Source organism: Herpailurus yagouaroundi, unplaced genomic scaffold, assembly GCF_014898765.1.
Source record: "Herpailurus yagouaroundi ecotype Mexico unplaced genomic scaffold, PumYag 203, whole genome shotgun sequence".
In the NCBI taxonomy this organism is placed as follows: Eukaryota; Metazoa; Chordata; class Mammalia; order Carnivora; family Felidae; genus Herpailurus; species Herpailurus yagouaroundi.
The window spans coordinates 12,561,561-12,579,031 of record NW_024412434.1 but is presented as its reverse complement, the minus strand read 5'-3'; the positions used below and the strand labels follow the sequence as shown (position 1 = coordinate 12,579,031).

General features: G+C 41.5%; 1 protein-coding gene across 2 annotated transcripts in view; it reads right to left on the bottom strand.

The window, feature by feature from the left end:
- The window catches only part of CUNH10orf67 (chromosome unknown C10orf67 homolog), a 167,526-nt gene that overhangs the window by 44,090 nt on the left and 105,965 nt on the right, over positions 1–17,471 (bottom strand). For both annotated transcript variants that reach the window (XM_040451222.1, XM_040451221.1), the window contains exons 11-13: positions 11,454–11,516; positions 10,419–10,498; positions 10,269–10,334 (exon numbers count right to left, since the gene is read on the bottom strand). In XM_040451222.1, the coding sequence (XP_040307156.1) occupies positions 10,269–10,334; positions 10,419–10,498; positions 11,454–11,516 (209 nt within the window). The remainder of the gene's footprint in view (positions 1–10,268; positions 10,335–10,418; positions 10,499–11,453; positions 11,517–17,471) is intronic.

Below are 17,471 nucleotides of genomic sequence, written 5' to 3'. Positions count from 1 at the left end.
CCTAATTGAAATATATAAAACACTGCACCCAATGATAGAATTCCTATTCTTTATTTTTTTATTTTTTTAATTTTTAAAATTTTTTTAACGTTTATTTATTTATATTTATTTATTTATTTATTTATTTATTTTATTTATATATGAAATTTATTGTCAAATTGGTTTCCATACAACACCCGAATTCCTATTCTTTATAAGTGCCCATGGATCTTTTTTCAAAATCAACCATACACTGAGCATAAAACAAACATCAAAAATATTAACAGACTGAAATAATTCAGAGTAGGTTCTTTGAGCACAGTAGAATTAACCTAGAAACACAACTAGCAAATCTTCAACTATCTGGAAATAAAATTTATCACTTCTAAATAACCTATGCATCAAAGATGAAATAAAATAGAATTTAGAAAATGTTTTACACCGAACAATAGTGTATAACGTGTCACAATTTGTGGGATGCAGCTCAAGCAGTGCTTAGAGGACAATATATAGCCTGACATGTACATGGTAGAAGAAAAAAATCATATCAGCTTTCTTCTTAGGAAGGACAGCAAGTCATACACAAAGAAAGCAGAAGGAACAAAATAATAAAGTTAAGAACAGAAACTAATGAAAAGAAACTAAATATATGTGAGAAATTTAACAAAGGAAAAATGATTTCTTTGAAATAAATAATACAGCTGACTCTTAACAAGATTGATCAAGAAAAAAGAAGAAAACACAAATTATCATTATCAGAAATGAAAAGGGGACATCATTAGATCTTACTGATAATTTAAGTGTATATATAGTATGAGGATATTATGAACAACTTTCAGTCCATCTGACACTTTAGTGAAAAGGTGAAATTCTCCTAAAAAGACAACATAAATTATGAAATCTACTAAAAGTAGAAAATCAAAATAACTCAGTATCTATTTAATGAATTGGATAATATTTAAAACCTTCCTTCAGGGATCACCAACAAACTCATAAAAATATGTTCAATCACCATTCACCATCAGGGAAATGCAAATCAAAACCACAATGAGAGGGGCACCTGGGTGGCTCAGTCGATTTCGGCTCAGGTCATGATCTCGCTGTTCGTGAGTTGAAGTCCTGCATCAGGCTCCACACCGCTACTGGTGTGGAGCCTGCTTCAGATTCTCTCTCTCTGACTCACCCCACCTCCCACACACTCTCTCTTTCCCAAAATAAATAAATAAACTTAAAAAACAAACCATGAGACATCACCTCATGCCTGCCAAAATGGTTAACATCAACAACACAGGAAACAACAGGAGTTGGCAAGGAAGCGGAGAAAAAGGAAAGCTCATGCACTGTTGGTGAGAATGCAAACTGGTACAGCCACTGTGGAAAACAGTGTGGAGATTCCTCAAAAAGTTAGAAATGGAACTACTCTACGATCCAGTAATCGCGCTACTGGGTATTTACCCAAAGAATACAAGAGCACGAATGCAAAGGGATACATGCACCCCTATGCTTGTAGAAGTATTATTTACAATAGCCAAGATATGGAAGCAGTCCAAGCATCCATCAGTTGATGAATGGATAAAGAAGATACACCACGGAATATTATTCGGCCAAAAAAATTAAATCTTGCCATTTGCAACAACACAAATGGAGCTGGAGAGTATTCTGCTAAGTGAAGTAAGTCAGAGACAGCCAAATACCATACGATTTCACTCATATGTGGAATTTAAGAAACAAAACAAATGAGCAAAGGGAAAAAAGAAAGAGAAACAAACCAAGAAACAGACTCCTCACTATAGAGAACACACAGACGGCTCCCAGCGGGGACAGGGGGGAAATAGGTGATGGGGATTAAGGAGTGCACTTGTAATCAGCACTGGGTGTTGTATGGAACCGATAAATCATTACATTGTACAACTGAAACTAATATAACACTGTATGTCAACTAATTGGAATTAAAATAAGAACTCAAAAAAACAAAAAAACCAAAAAACCTTCCCCCACAGAATAAACATTAACTTCAGGATAGACATTATATTGGAGGAAGAAAAGGCACTAGGCACTGGGTGGGCACACGGCAGCTACGAAGCTACTACTAATACTCTATCTTGTAGTGAGAATACATGTGTTCGCTATCTTGTTATCTTTATACTATACTAGGATATCTTGAGTATTCTTCTGTACGTATTCAATGATGAACAAAAAAATGTTTTTAAACAAATAAAATAAGAGTAACAGGTTTTTAGGGTCAGAAAGAGCTGTGTCCGTGCCTGAGACGTGCCACTCTTCAGGTACATGAATTCTGCCAAATTCCTTCAACTTCTTTCAACTTCAGTTTCCTCCCAAGAAAAGTGGAGTTAGCATTTTTTTAACTACCTCCCACAGTTTCAAGGAGGATCTGATGCACGTAAAATGATTAGCATTGTCTCTGGCACATCTAGCAAACTAAAACATTCATCGAATACGTTCACCACGCTCATAACACGCTAACACACAACTAGCGACCGCCATTTTGAATGCGGTGAATGGCAGGCCCACTGTGACTCCCCCTCCCCCCGCGAGTAGATTGCTATGAGAGGGGATATGAATCTCTCTTGAAGAGAAATCGGTGACCTTTTTAGCCGAGGAGACGAATTGCCCAGCTTACTCCTTGTTCCTTTAGATGCTGCACAGTCGCTCCCTTGTCAGCTTGAAGTGTCAGAGTTACAGCAAGTGGCAGCCAATTCCTACTTTTCCTCCCGCCAGAAGTTCAACTAGTACACGCTCAATACATATTTGTTAAGTGAATGAATAAACAAAAGGACACATTAATTGTACTGTATGCTGAAAATGAGATAGAAGGCTGGCCTGGATTCTTACGTGCTTATCTTGTCTTGAACATGTTGTCATGAAGTTCCTGTCTTCCCTTCATTCACTGCAGCGGTGGATACCACATGGTCACCCCACCAAGAAAAGAATTCCACTTTGACCCACCTGGGTTGCCAGAAATGGGCCCCGATGAGCCAAGAAGTGGAAAATACAGAGGAGTCTTTCACGCTGACCATGTTCCTGCTGTACTCCGGTTGCTAGGTCCGCATAAGAGGAAGGGGCTGCACTTCCTGGTTTTGATGGGCTTTTTCCTTCCTCTTCCGCTTCCCCTCCTCCTCCTCCTTGTAGTTTCAACTGTCACTGTATTGCAAGGTGGTAGAATCAATTACAAATTTAAACTACATCCTGGTAATCTTTATTCGGGCAACAAGTTTTATTAAAAGCAAACTGCTCATTCAAAAGTGATCACGGGACAACTCAAAATATAGCACAAGGAGGATGAAAAACATCTCTCTGGCCAGTAGATTGTTTTCACTTTCTCACTACGTAAAATTCAAACTTTTCATTTTTAGGAGAGGTTAAGCATAACTTTAGTAGATAGCAACACAGAAAGATTTTGCCACATTGACTAGTCTCCTTGATCAGTTGCTTCTAGCTGTCTCCACTGAGATAGACGCATTTATAGAACTGGCCGTACTTGAACCTTCTTTGCGAGCTGCTTTAGATTTGCAATGCACTTGGCCATTGCCTCCTTTTCCTGCTGTGTAGAGACGCTCTTTGCACCGCATGCCTCTCCACCCAGTTTATCATGTGTTCTTGTTCCTTTTGACCCATCACGTTCTGCACAGAGATGTGATAGTCCAGACGATTCTTTACCTCCTTGTATACTCTATGCAGCCGTTGCTGGTAAGTAGGCTCCAGTGTTATTCCTCTGGACATCAAAAAGACAATGGCGCTTTTGAACCAAGGCCTGCTGTGACTTCTGCATATCATTTGTGTTCTGGATCTGTTCGTTGGAAGTCTGTTTCACCTCTTCTAGTTGGGCAATTTTTTGCTCATTGTTTGTCAGCAAATTCTCCAGTAGAGGCACCAACCACATTTGTTAACCACATAGATAAGCAACCTTATTGTTGACACGGCAGAGAAGATCTTTGCAGTAATCACGAATATTTCTTTGGGTAGAAAATATAAGATAAGCTCAGTTCCAAGCACATAAGGTCCTGTTATGCCAGTCCTGGGATAAAGGGACTGGAGGAATTCCTCGGGGACCAGGTGCCCAGAACTTTTCCTCCATTTTCAGGAAAAGGTGGTACAGGGGCGAGATTTGGCTGCCCTGTGTGAAGGGCCAGTTGCCTTCCTATACCCCTGGAGTGAGGAGGGCTGCATTCTTTAGATAGGGGGCACTATGACACCCCCTCCCCCCCCCCCCCACACAGAGTTAGCCAAATCCAGAACGTGGGACATTCTAGACAACGGGCATATTTTTTTAGCAAATCAATGGACAGGAATGTGGAACTGTTATGGGGCGGGGGGATATTTAAGGGACATAACACTCAAATGTAGTGGTTCATCTTATCTGGATCTCTATTTTTTTAAATTTTTTTTATTTTTTTAAATTTTTTAATATTTATTCATTTTTGAGACAGAGAAAGACAGAGCATGAGCAGGGGAGGGTCAGAGAGAGAGGGAGACACAGAATCCGAAACAGGCTCCAGGCTCTGAGCTGTCAGCCCAGAGCCCGACGCGGGGCTCGAACTCACGGACCGCGAATGTCTGGATCTCACTTTAAATAAACAACTTTAAAAGATTCTCTTGAGATAATCAAGAAACTTTGGATATGGTTAAATAATAGCAAAGAATTTATATTCCTAACTTTATTAGGTGTGATAATGTCACAGCAGACACGTGAAACAGAACATTTTTTTTATTTAAAAAAATGTTAGCTATTTCCATTGCAGAGTGAAATTCCGAATCTTCTAACCTCATCGACTTGCCCCTCTTCATTCCACTCCAGCCACCTGGCCTCCTAACATCCTTTGAACACACAGGAAAGCTCCCAACCCAGGGCCTTTGCACCTGCCGTTCCATCTGCCTGGAATGTTCTTCCAGACAACCTCATGGCTTGCTCCCTCATTTCAGTTCAGGTCTTCACTCAAATATCACCTTACTAGAAACATCTTCCCTGCCCACCTCTTCTAAACTCGCAACCCCTGCCCTGTCCTGCAGGGGAACAATGTGTTGTATAAAATGTCATAACCGGACATTTTATATATTTACTTGTCTATTGCGTTTCCTCCCAATAGAAGGGAAGTTCTGTGAGGGCAGAGACTTGGTTATTTTGTTTACTGCGCTATCTCCAGAATCTACAAAAGTGAAACCAACTTTAATGGGCCTGCTGTTGGGAGTGTAAACTGTTACAGCCTTCCTGGAGAAGAACAGGAGCCTGTTTAACCGGACTAGGGTGACCATGTGATTTATCAACCGATTCAGGACACATCTGAGAATGAAAGGAAATGCTATTGATCATTATATTAGGCAACCAGCTTAAACCAGAATCAGCCCAGGCAAATCAAGAAGCGTGGTCATCGTAACAGAACTCAACCACCTTACTCCATATGTACCAAAGGAAATCCTGGCAAGCCTTCAGAGGACCTGGCGAAAACCGGACTGACCACCAAAAATGGAGTAGATTAGTAACACTAGGTAAAGGCATTCTATGGGAGCGTCTGGGTGGCTGTCGGTGAAGCGTCCAACTCTTGATTTTGGCTCAGGTCGTGGTGTCAGGGTCATGGGATACAGCCCCGCATCAGTCTCTGCACTGGGCATGGAGCCTGCTTAAGACTCTCTCTCTCTCCCTCTCTCTCTCTTACCCCCTTCTCCCTTTACCCCCTCCCCTGCTTGCATTCTTTCTGTCTTAGAAAAAAACAAAATTAAAATTAAATATTAAAAAAAGACATACAATGGAATATTATGCAGTGGTCAGAAAAAAATTTAAAAAATTAAATTTTCAAAAAGACACACTATGGAATATTATGCAGTGGTCAGAAAAAATGGGCTCACTGATATATACAGGGCACTAGGGATGGAATTCTAAAAGAATAGTGTAGTATAATCTTCAATTTTATAAAACCATAGGAATGACTTCATTGTTTTAGATACAAAAACGGAAGATACGCAGCTGACTCTATAAGCTTGAGATTTCATTCAGTTTAACAATTTCATGGCAGGCGTCTTTGAGATGAATCATTTCGTTGCACATACATTTGCAAAGAGGACAGTTTGGATCTTTCACACAATGTAACTTTGCTAGATGAAGATGACTGCTGGAGAAAGGATCTATTTCCAAATAACTAAAAGTATCCGTTCTGGACAGTAGGCTGGCTAAACTGGGGAGAGGACTTTGGGCTGAGATATTTAGGAATGGATAAATATACTCCAAGATTGAAGCCAACTTTCATTTGCTACAAAAGAGAAGCTGGAAAATTCAGACGGATCTAAGTTGAGTTTTGTTTGATGGTCTTAATAGCCTGCTCCCCACACTCAGCCTAGGAAACCACAAGAATCAGGGGGGAAAAAAGATTGCTACACCCCTTCAGAGATTCTGGAACGCCCTCCATGCTCTATCATGTACCTCCACACCTCTGTCCCGGAGAGCTCCCAGTTACTATTCATTCTGAATCCCGTGTCTCTGAACAGTACCTTCAGACCGACATCTACGTTTGGTTGTCCGCTTAGCTTTCCCCCCCCCTCCTTTTCTTTCTTTCTTTCTTTTTTTTTAATATATTTTAGAGGAGTTTTAGATTCACAGCAAATTGAGAAGGATGTACAGAGATTTCACATATACTTCCTGCCCCCACACGTGGATAGCTTCCTCCACAGTTATCAACCAACCGAGTGGTCCGTTTGTTACAATCAATGAACCTACGCTCATACACCGTTATTATTCAGAGTGCATAGCTTACATTAAGGTTCAGGCTTGGTCTGGTACATTCATTTTTTTTTTTTTAAAGTAGGCTTCATGCCCAGCACTGAGGCTAACTCGGGGCTTAAACTCACGACCCTGAAACCAAGACCTGAGCTGAGATCAAGAGTCGGATGCTTAACCAACTGAGCCACACAGGCACCCCCTATGGGTTTTAACAAATGTATAATGGCATGTATCTACCTTTGCAGTGTCGTACAAGGTAATGTCACTGCCCCCGAATCCTCTATGCTCCACTGATTCATCTCCCCTTAGCCCCAAACCCCTAGCAACTACTGGTCCTTTTGCTGTCTGCATACTTTCACCTTTTCCAGAATGGCATATGGAATCATGGCCTTTTCGGACGGGCTTTTCTTCAATTAGTAATATGTGAAAATTTCAGGTTCTTTCATATCTTATCATGGTCTGATAGCTCCTTTCATTTCATTGCTGAATAATATTCCATTTTCTGCGTAAAAGACATCTTGGTTGCTTCCAAGTTTTGGCAGCTATAAATAAACCTGCCACCAGCACCCATGTCTGCTCGACTCTGGATTCCAATTCCCCTCACTTCCCACCCTGGGAAACTGTGTCTTGTATCACCATGAGCCGAACACTGGGAACTTCATGAGTCAACCCCACACCATCCCCTCACCTGTCCAGGGTCTAGCTTCGGAGAAGGCTTCAGGCAGCTGAATTAAGAAGAAGGGGCAAGACTCAGAAAAACCACGGAATGCCCAAGACTCCAGATTTATTCCGATTTGGCTTTGGCAGTTGTTGTGAAATCTGAATTTCATAGACAACTGAAAATGAATGTTTGGTGGGTGTACCCGTGGCGATGAGAGACAACAAGCTATCAAGGGCCGCATCTTCTTTCCCACATCCCCCCACCTCCGGACCACACCCTGACGTGAACTGAGAGCAAAGATACAAGAGTCTCGGCCTGTCAGGGGTGAAACTAACGAAACCGGGGACGGCAGGTGTACCGGGGAAAGTGCTACGCCTCCCGTGACATCAGGGGCAAGCTCGACACCCGAGCAGGGAGAGAAGTGGAGAGAGAAGAGGAAGGGAGCAGTATAGAGTTTCTGGTTACCTAACCTCCCCTGCCCCCCACATCCAAGAACGAAGGGGTTTATAACGGGTTCAAAGGGAGGGGAAGAAGGAGGGAATACAGAGCCCAGCGAGCTGGACCGGACACTTCCTACCTTCAGTTCTGCGCGGGGGGGGGGGGGGGGGGGAGGCAATCTCCCTGGATGCTACACTGGCGCTTCTGCGCATGCAGAGAGGAGGGGCGAGGGAAGGGGTCAGTACATCTACCTCTTAGACGTGCGCACTCCACAGTGATGGGGGAACAGCGTGTGTGCAAGTTGTCTGTGACCTGGGAAGTGTGATGCGCATCAGTGGGTCTAGCCACCCCCAGGAGCTCAGCAGGCAGATCAGGGGGACGGTTCGGATGGGTGTCTGGGGTTGAGGCGGGAGAGGCGGCATCGCTGTGGCACCAGGAAGAGGGGGATCTATTCTCGGGCCCATGTGCCACACCTGCACGCCATCTGTGTCGAGAGAAGCGACACTGATGGCATCAGCCGCTGTACCAGGCATGCCACGCTAAGAGAAAGGACGAGCCCCTGTCCTTGTCATCACCGCTTAATTTCCATCTTCCTGGAAATAGAGCCAACTCGGCAGAGACAGAAAAGGAGCTTGGAGAGAAAGCTCTGAATTGGACCGGAGCCGAATATAAATCATGAATCGGCTGAGAAATTGTTGGATTCGACCGTTACTTTGGATGGCCAAGGTGAAGTTTTTCCTCTACTGAACAAAATGGTGGCTCCCAATCTGAGCTCTGTTAGATGAAGTGAAATGACCATTCTAGCGATGCCAATCTGCGACTGCACCGTTAATCTCCATCCCACACCATGATGCAGTGCCCGGGATATATACACTCTCTATGCTATATATCACCTTGAACGAACACTTGGTGATGCAACCACACCAGAGACACAATGCATTAGATCCCAACATCACGTCCCAGTTAGTCGACTAAATGAGAAAACATAGAAACTATGCAACCAGACTTCTTGCTCTTCACGATATTTAGATATCAACATAGGGTCTGCACAGACCAAAATGATGAATATGATTGTCAACATCCTAACAGCAAATCAACTTGAAGTAAACCTGAGACATTCTTGTAAATGGTCTTTGAAACATAGGATGAATCCCATTGGGACAGATATAAGGTAAGTATTAAGGATGAACGTGAACCCCACAGAAATAAGTAAGGGGAAGAGAGTCTACTCAGTTTCAGAGAGACTCCAAAATCCATGTTTGGGGAAATGAAATGAAGTGCATATTCAAGTTGCCTTTGTTCTCAGTCTTGTGTTTCACCAGGGTCTATATTCTATCCTTATAATGACTGTATGAGGTGGTTGGGGCAAGTATTAATGTGCACATTTTTCAGGGCACAAAGTGTCATCGGCGCAAACTCAAAGCACAAGCAGGAGCACAAAGCAGAACGTTTTACTACAAGGAGGAGATCTTTCTGTCACATCTGATGATATTTCTCCTATCACGTGGATTATCAGTGTACCGCCTGGGACTAGTTCAGTGTAAGAACACAGCTATGTATAGAATTTTATGGTTTTTTCCCTCTCTCTATCACACACACACACAATAATAGTGTATGCTTACGAAACGCTGTACAATTGTAGGGCATTATCATCCTATGACGTCAGGTGACTCTCACGCTTGACCTATGACACCAGACCAACACTCAGTCGATCCTGTCTTGAATGCTGCTTGACTGTGAGAAAATCTTGCAAAGGAACTTTCAACATGCAATAAAGAAGACACTCTGGGGGACGTTATGGCAGAAAACAAGAGGATCGAATATAGATGTGTTAAATTAACATGCTAGGACTAGGGAGAAAATAAATAGGCATTTACTTGGTGCTGCTTTTAGCCTTTCCAGAATTGTATAGTGTTCTCGAGAATTTTACACTTTCAAAAAGTCAGAGATGACATCGGGAAGATAAATTAAAACGACTGTGTGAGTTGGGGCACCTGGGTGGCTCAGTCGGTTAAGTGCCAAACTTCCGCTCAAGTCATGACCTCACAGTTCGTGGGTTCGAGCCCCGCATCCGGCTCTGTGCTGACAGCTCAGAAGCTGGAGCCTGCTTCAGATTTCATGTCTCCCTCTCTCTCTCAGCCCCTTCTTGGCTCATACCCTGTCTTTCTCTCTCTCTCAAAAATAAATAAACATTAAAAAAATTTTTTTAAAAAAGAATACATCTTTTAAAAAGTTGAAATATGGAGATAGGGACTGAAAACAGAGTCTTGAATTAGTTTTTCTTTGAAGTGACTTCAACAACTCTTCTATTATAAGCCAATTAGTTTGTATTTCTTGTTAAAAGTGTATGCTGGCATTTTATATTAATTAATATGTACAGAGAAATGCAAGGCTCCCAATTCCCTTAAAAGATGATTAGTCACATTTTTATAAATAGAATATGTATATATCACCACATACCTGTTTCTGAGAATATAGAATTTCTTTTCCCAGTTTTTGTTTATCCATTCAGATTCTTTCTTAAATCTGTAATAAATTTATAGATGGTTAAATGTTTTATTAACTACAAATGAACAACTATTAGCAACAAAGGAACGTTATTACTAGTACCTTTCTATCTTCCTTTTCTCATTTTCTAAATTTGCCCTTAGCACTCGTATTTGTTCTTCCAAATCATGTTTGTCTTCCATCTTTCAATAGAAAACACATCACAAAGTGAATTATGTGCACAGTATACTGTGTCTTCATAAGTCTGAAAAGCTGTATCTGTTAAATCGCATGCATATTCTACCTACTATCAAAACTAATTTTTAAAAATTTTTTAGTGTTTTATTTAGTCCTGAGAGAGAGAGAGAGAGAGAGAGAGAGAGAGACAAAGCACACGCAGGAGAGGGAGAGGGAGACACAGAATCCGAAGTGGGCTCCAGGCTCTGAGCTGTCAGCACAGAGCCCGACGCGGGGCTTGAACTCATGAACCGTGAGACCATGACCTGAGCTGAAGATGGACGCTTAACCACCTGAGCCACCCAGGCGCCCCTACCAAAAATAATCTGAGTTACATTTACTTGCAAATCCCCATCAATTTCAAGAATTTAAGATCCCATGCTTCCATGTCCTGTAAGTGATTCGTTTAAAGGCAGCCAGCTCTAGATAATATTACAAAGGAATCAAAACTTATTTTCATCACCCTCCCCCTGCCGATCCTGGGTATCCCTTTTCCTAAATCCTTCCTATGACCTCTCTAGTTCATTATAAGCAGGAGCTTCTCTAGTTACTCTAGTTCCTTTTTTTTTTTTTTTTTTTAACCAAAACTGTTCTCAGGAAAGATCTGACCAAATCAATCATGTTAGAGCTTTGTGTCATCCATTTCTCAGTATTGTTTATATTTTACAAGGGGACAAAGTTTGGTAAAAGGAATGAATCTCTAACAGTGGAATGGTAGGCATATGAATGAGAGCGATTTCTTTGGGTCCAGCCCGGATGTACCCCAGAATCAGACTATAGTGGGAATCATGTCCTCTGTCTCTTCATGGTGATGGACTCTCAGTGTAGCCTTCAAAGTCATTGCTACTTTTTAAGAAGGGCCAGCATCAACATAAAGAATAAGTATGTTAATAATAATGGTCATATTAGTTATTATTCTACCTTAGCCACTGGTAATCTCCCCTTCTTTTCTTCGTGCACTCCGACTGGTTTCGGAGATCTTACCTGGCATGAAAATAAATGTATGAAATATATTTGCATGAAATGTAACATTTCAAATCCGTGCATAGAGATGCGGTTTCTCTGCAGCTTAGAGAAAGGCGACTGAGCTTTAAAATGTGCCAGCCATAGTCCCACAGGGATCTTTTCTGCCTTCTCTAATGTACAAAGCCCAGTGTTTTTATACAGTGTGTTTGCAATTGGACAGTCACAGCCCATTAAAACCAACTTAAGTGCATTACTCTGCATTTATGTGTTGGGTCATATTTTACCATTATACTTTTTTTTTTTTTTTTTTTAACGAAGTGGGCAGCTATTACCCAGTGAAGTCACAAGCTTAAGAAAACTTTATTTTAAATGATAACTCTGATGACTTTTCACTGCCGTATCTCTCCGATGATGACAAGAGTCGACGACAGTGAGAAAACAGACTGGAGGTAAAAATCTGCTTGGTTAGTTATCTCTATGTTCCTACACGAAAGACAGAAAAAGGTGTTCCTTATTACTACCACTACCTTTCTGGTGGGTTCTGTGACCCCAAAGGCCCCAAATCTGTTGCCCATCTTGGTGAGGCAGGCTCTACCCAGGAGGGTCTGGAGCCGGGTCTGGGAAGAGCAGCTAGAGAGTTCTGCGGAATAAAGTAAAAGGAAGCTAGAGCTCCCCGTGGGTAATCAGAAGTAAGGGCTGGGAAGAGACAGAAAGAAAATGGCCAGGCAAGACCACGAGCCTAGAGGTCTTATGGGGTGTGGTGAAGCCACAGGTGACCAGTGTCCAGGGGTGATGTCCACTATTCAATTTGAAACGGCGCCTTGGGGATGCCTCCTCAGCCTCCTGAAATTTACATAGACAAAGGTGTCACGTGAGTGGGCCATTTTAGTAGGAGTCGCAGAATTGGATTGAATTTCGCGTCGGATTAAACAAAATGGAGGCTGGGATGGCAAACGGAGCACCATGAAACTCGGAGACTGACTTAGTTCAAAGGAAGAGGGAGCCGGGCAGAGCGACAACCACAGAATATGCCCAGGCACCTGCAGGAAACGCAGGACACGCTCTAGGCTGCCACAAAGCCCAGAAAGAATATGGTTTGAACCAATTTTGCCTCTATCTGAAGGAGCAGAGAGAACCCAGCTGACATCAGCTGCCACAGGTAAGCATAACAAAATTTGTAATAACAGCCATAAAAGCTATCACTTACTGAGTGCCTACTACGTGCCAGGCACTTCACATATGTTACTCTTTATTTCTATATACTAACCTATTGATCTTTTCATTCCTGTTACCCTAGATTTTTTATCGATAGATAATGCATGCACATATTCTTTAAATGAACTACGAATAGCATACATGAACCTGAAACTCTCACTTCTCAGAAGCTAAGGGTTTTGTTCATTCATTCTGTATTTAGTTTTTCTCAACATTATTATAAAATAAAGAATAGCCCTTATTGATTTGGGCTTCTCCACAAATAAAGGTTAAGAATTTAAAGCATTCACATTACTTTCCACCTTCTCTCTTTCACAAGGTTTTAAAATTTTGCAAGGGTTTAGCTTTTATCATAGTGGCCTTTATTATCATTTCGATATATGGAAACTTCTATATGGTGATTTACCAACTCCCTGGTATGAAAGATGGGAAATTTGTCTAGTCTTTTTTTTCCCCCCCAATACCCTTCACTCTCTCAACTTCCCAATTTTTGGAAGGGATGTTATTTTTACACTGTCAATGTCTATGGGATTGTTCTCGAACTATGATGGGGTGTCCTACACTTTATCTACACACTGATTCTAAAAAGTATAATGTGGTTTTGCAAATATTATTTACTACAGGGCCAAGTAGTGTCATTGGCTCCTTAGGGAAGGAAATGTAAACCTGTTACTAAGCTTTGCCACTGAGAGGAGGACCTTCCTTTTTGAAAGTTTATTTATTTATTTTTGAGAGAGAGCGAGAGGGAGAGAGCACGAACAGGGAAGGGGCAAAGAGAGGGGAGAGAGGGAAAGGGAGGACCAGAGAGAGAGAGAGAGAGGGAATCCCAAGCAGACTAAGCACTGCCCAAGATGGGGCTCAAATCCATGAACTGTAAGATCATGACCTGAGCCAAAATCAAGAGTCAGACACTTAACTGACTGAGCCACTCAGGTGCCCCTGAATGAGGTGCTTCCAAGTGCTAGTTTAATGCTACAACTTTTCATTTTTCTAGCTCCCCTTCCCTCTGAGTCACACTTACTTTCTCCTTCTCCTGTGTCCATATCATCCTGCATATTGGATTCTTTCTGTGTTTGGTTGGAGTATTTCTTGAGTAATTTTTTTTACACGGGTTCCACGTAGGGTAAATTTTTTGAGTTTCTACACGTTCAAAAAGATCTTTATATTTCTTACATACTCAGTTGAGACTTTAGTTGGACATAAGAATTAGGATTCAGAAATGTTTTTCCTTTTTTTAAAAAAAAATTTTTTTTTTAACGTTTATTTATTTTTGAGACAGAGAGAGACAGAGCATGAACGGGGGAGGGTCAGAGAGACAGGGAGACACAGAATCTGAAACAGGCTCCAGGCTCTGAGCTGTCAGCACAGAGCCCGACGTGGGGCTCGAACTCACGGACCGCGAGATCGTGACCTGAGCCGAAGTCGGACGCTTAACCGACTGAGCCACCCAGGCGCCCCGCAGAAATGTTTTTCCTTTTGAAAACCCTGCTTTATTTTCTTGTAGCAATCTATGATGCTGATGAGAAAATTAGTTTCCTTTCTTTGGAGCCTTTGAAGTGGTCTGAGAACTACCCAAACAAATGTTCCCTTTGTTGTCTACACAGTATCTCAAACCCCCTAGATGAAACCACCAACTACCGCTACCAACATTGTGACTCAGTCTTCCCAAGGCCCATGCAACAGAGAGCTGGACAAAACCGAAATCTTAAGGTACAACAGCACCAATTTAACAAAAACAATGAGAAGTATTTGTTATCATTAGCCTTTCTTGGATTCAAAAAGTGAGGATCACCAAAGTGACCGTGGCGTGCACTTTTTAGAATCTTTCCACCTATTTTTTTTCAAAGGGAACCATCCACCTGAACTGCCTCTCTTCCTAGGCACAGGGAGTAGAGAGCAAGTTCACTGCCACTTGGTTAACAATGGACCAAGGAAATCATTGGGGTAAGAATTTCAAGCTTTGGAGGGCACTTGCCAGTATGCTAACGGAGAAAAAATTAACCCAAATTTTAACAATTAATCCACAAGAAGTTAGGAAAACAGTTTGGTAAAACAAAATAAGTTCCCATGTAGAAAGACATTTATATTTACTCATGTCACTGTATCCAAAGTGATACCTGTAATTGAAAGTTTATGAAAGCCTTTGTGTTTAAATTCACATGTCGTAAATACTAGTTCCAATTTTTAAGGCTCTCTTTTCCTGCCTCTCACATAATGATCGACTCTGTAATAACTAAAGATAAGACTCTTGCTAAAGCGTATCTTCTATAAAGCAAATAGTCACTCCATTTCCCCAAAAGACAATACTTCAACAACGACCAAGATGGCTTCTCTTTTCATCGAAAAAAACAAAACAAAACAAAACCCACAAAAAACCCAAAACAACGAAGCACGACACGTAGACTAGAGTGTTTGCTCTCCAGTTTGAGTTGAACTTTCAACTTTGCTACCGCACGTTACATTGAATCCTGGCTCTGTCCACATTAAACTGTTACTTTGTTTTGTCAGCTGCTGACATTCCACTTTCTCTGGAATATGCATGCTGGTCTTTCTGTGGCTACTTCATTGTCAGGTGCAAACACTGGACTGCAGAGCAATAGATAGAGGTGAAAATGAATGGCAATATTAATACAAAAGTAGATAACTTCCCAAGTAGGAAAAGGTAAGGTAAATAATGGTAAAAATAACCGAAAATTGTGATTAGAAATAATTTATGATAAATAGTTCCCGTTTTCTTTTGAGTGTATATATATTTATAAATTTTAAAAAATCATAAAATTAAGAAACAAGGTTCATTTATGACAGGTTGTAATTCTTTTTTTTTTTTTAATTTTTTTTTCAACGTTTATTTATTTTTTGGGACAGAGACAGAGCATGAATGGGGGAGGGGCAGAGAGAGAGGGAGACACAGAATCGGAAACAGGCTCCAGGCTCTGAGCCATCAGCCCAGAGCCTGACGCGGGGCTCGAACTCACAGACCGTGAGATCATGACCTGGCTGAAGTCGGACGCTTAACCGACTGCGCCACCCAGGCGCCCCTGACAGGTTGTAATTCTTAAGTTTGTTTTCCATTTTTTGCACTTAAAACATATTAAAAATCAATAGTTAATCAATATAATCTTCTAAATGAGGAATCAAGAGTCAACGTTTGTAATAACTAAAGTGCAATTATGTTTGTTAATCACCATAGGATTAACCCATATTCCTTATCATATCCACTTTCTTCTTTTCTTGTCAATGAGTCATTACATTCTCTTATTTCTCCTAATTTCCACAGATATCCCTTTTCTGAAATTTTGGCCATTCTTTCTGGGCTTAATGCCTCCTTGCATCTCCTTTAAACCACTAAATAGATTACCATCAAAACAATCTTTCTAACTCATCATGAACAAAGGTAATCTTTTGTCCCTTAAGTGTCATTAATCTTGACTTTTATGTTAACATTTTTCTTCTTTTTACCTTCTAAGCAACACAGCTATTTTTAAACACCAGTATGGGCCCGTGGGTGCTGGTTGGCAGGGAAGAGGGGGAATGACAAGTATATGAAGAGAGGAGGACCAGCCTCCGTGCTGCCAGTTGGGAGAAAACAGACGGGGGGATTAGGAACATTGAAATAAGATATGAGGCTGTATGCAAGCAAGCACTCACCATTGTATAGGCCAAAAGTAAAAACAAAACATTTGTCTACATATATCGCCAGTGAATTTTCTTCTAATAAACTTGTTACGCTAGGGAATTCTCTCAAAAATGGGACAAGTCTTCATTTGATGTGCCCTCTACCAGGGAGGCTCTGAAACATCTTGGTAGACGATGGGGCTACCAAGCCCTACAGAATCCATGCTGATCCGGGCAATATGCAAATCTCAAGCACGTCTTCTCAAAGGCCCAGGAGGCCACAAAAGTGTCTGTGGGTTTGGCTTCCTCGCCTGGCTCCAGATCATCCTAGACTTTACGTACACACCTTCTACCAAACTATCTGCTCTAAGAAATTTGTAACCAAAACTTCCATGATGGAAATGGCTCTAATGAAGATGATGTAGTCATTGTTTTTAATAGCAAAAGAATAGAAACAACATCTCTGGAAGGCGCTAGTAAATTGACGGACATTGGTTAAGTAAATGATGCTACTTCCGTGGAGTAAAACACTGTGTGTAATTGATTATATACATTGAGTGTCACTGACGGATGTTCCCTGTATCTTGTGTGTGCCAATATGTGTCAAGATGTGTCTGAATGGATGGTCGCAAGAGTTTTTAGTGATTATCCCTGGGTGCAGGATTCTTTTTTACTTTCTTCTCTTCATATTTCTTTACTGAGAAAATGTATGAATGTTTTATAAAAAAATTTCAGACTTCCGGCATCCCACATAGGATGAAGAAAAAAAAAAAAAGCCACTGCCGTACTATTAGCGAGAAAACCCAGATACGCTAAAAATCACAACCTTTCTTGGACCTGTCAGAGAACTGAGGTCACAACCAGGCAACGTGAATTCCCGAGAGGACCTCCCTGCGATGGGAGATGTGATGCACGAACAGTCTCATCTACAGCAGGTAGTACCATGCCAGCTGTAACACAAGCAGGGAAGAAAAATAAGCTAAAATGTGAAGAACCATTGAAGAGCAAGGACGGGTTACAGAGCAGTCCGAGTAGCTGGGGGCACAGGTTACAGGGAGAGTTCACACTCACTCTCAGCTTTTTGCCCCATCTCCCACCAGATGCTCATGGGGATAATTGAGGGCAGAGCAGGAAACTTGCCGA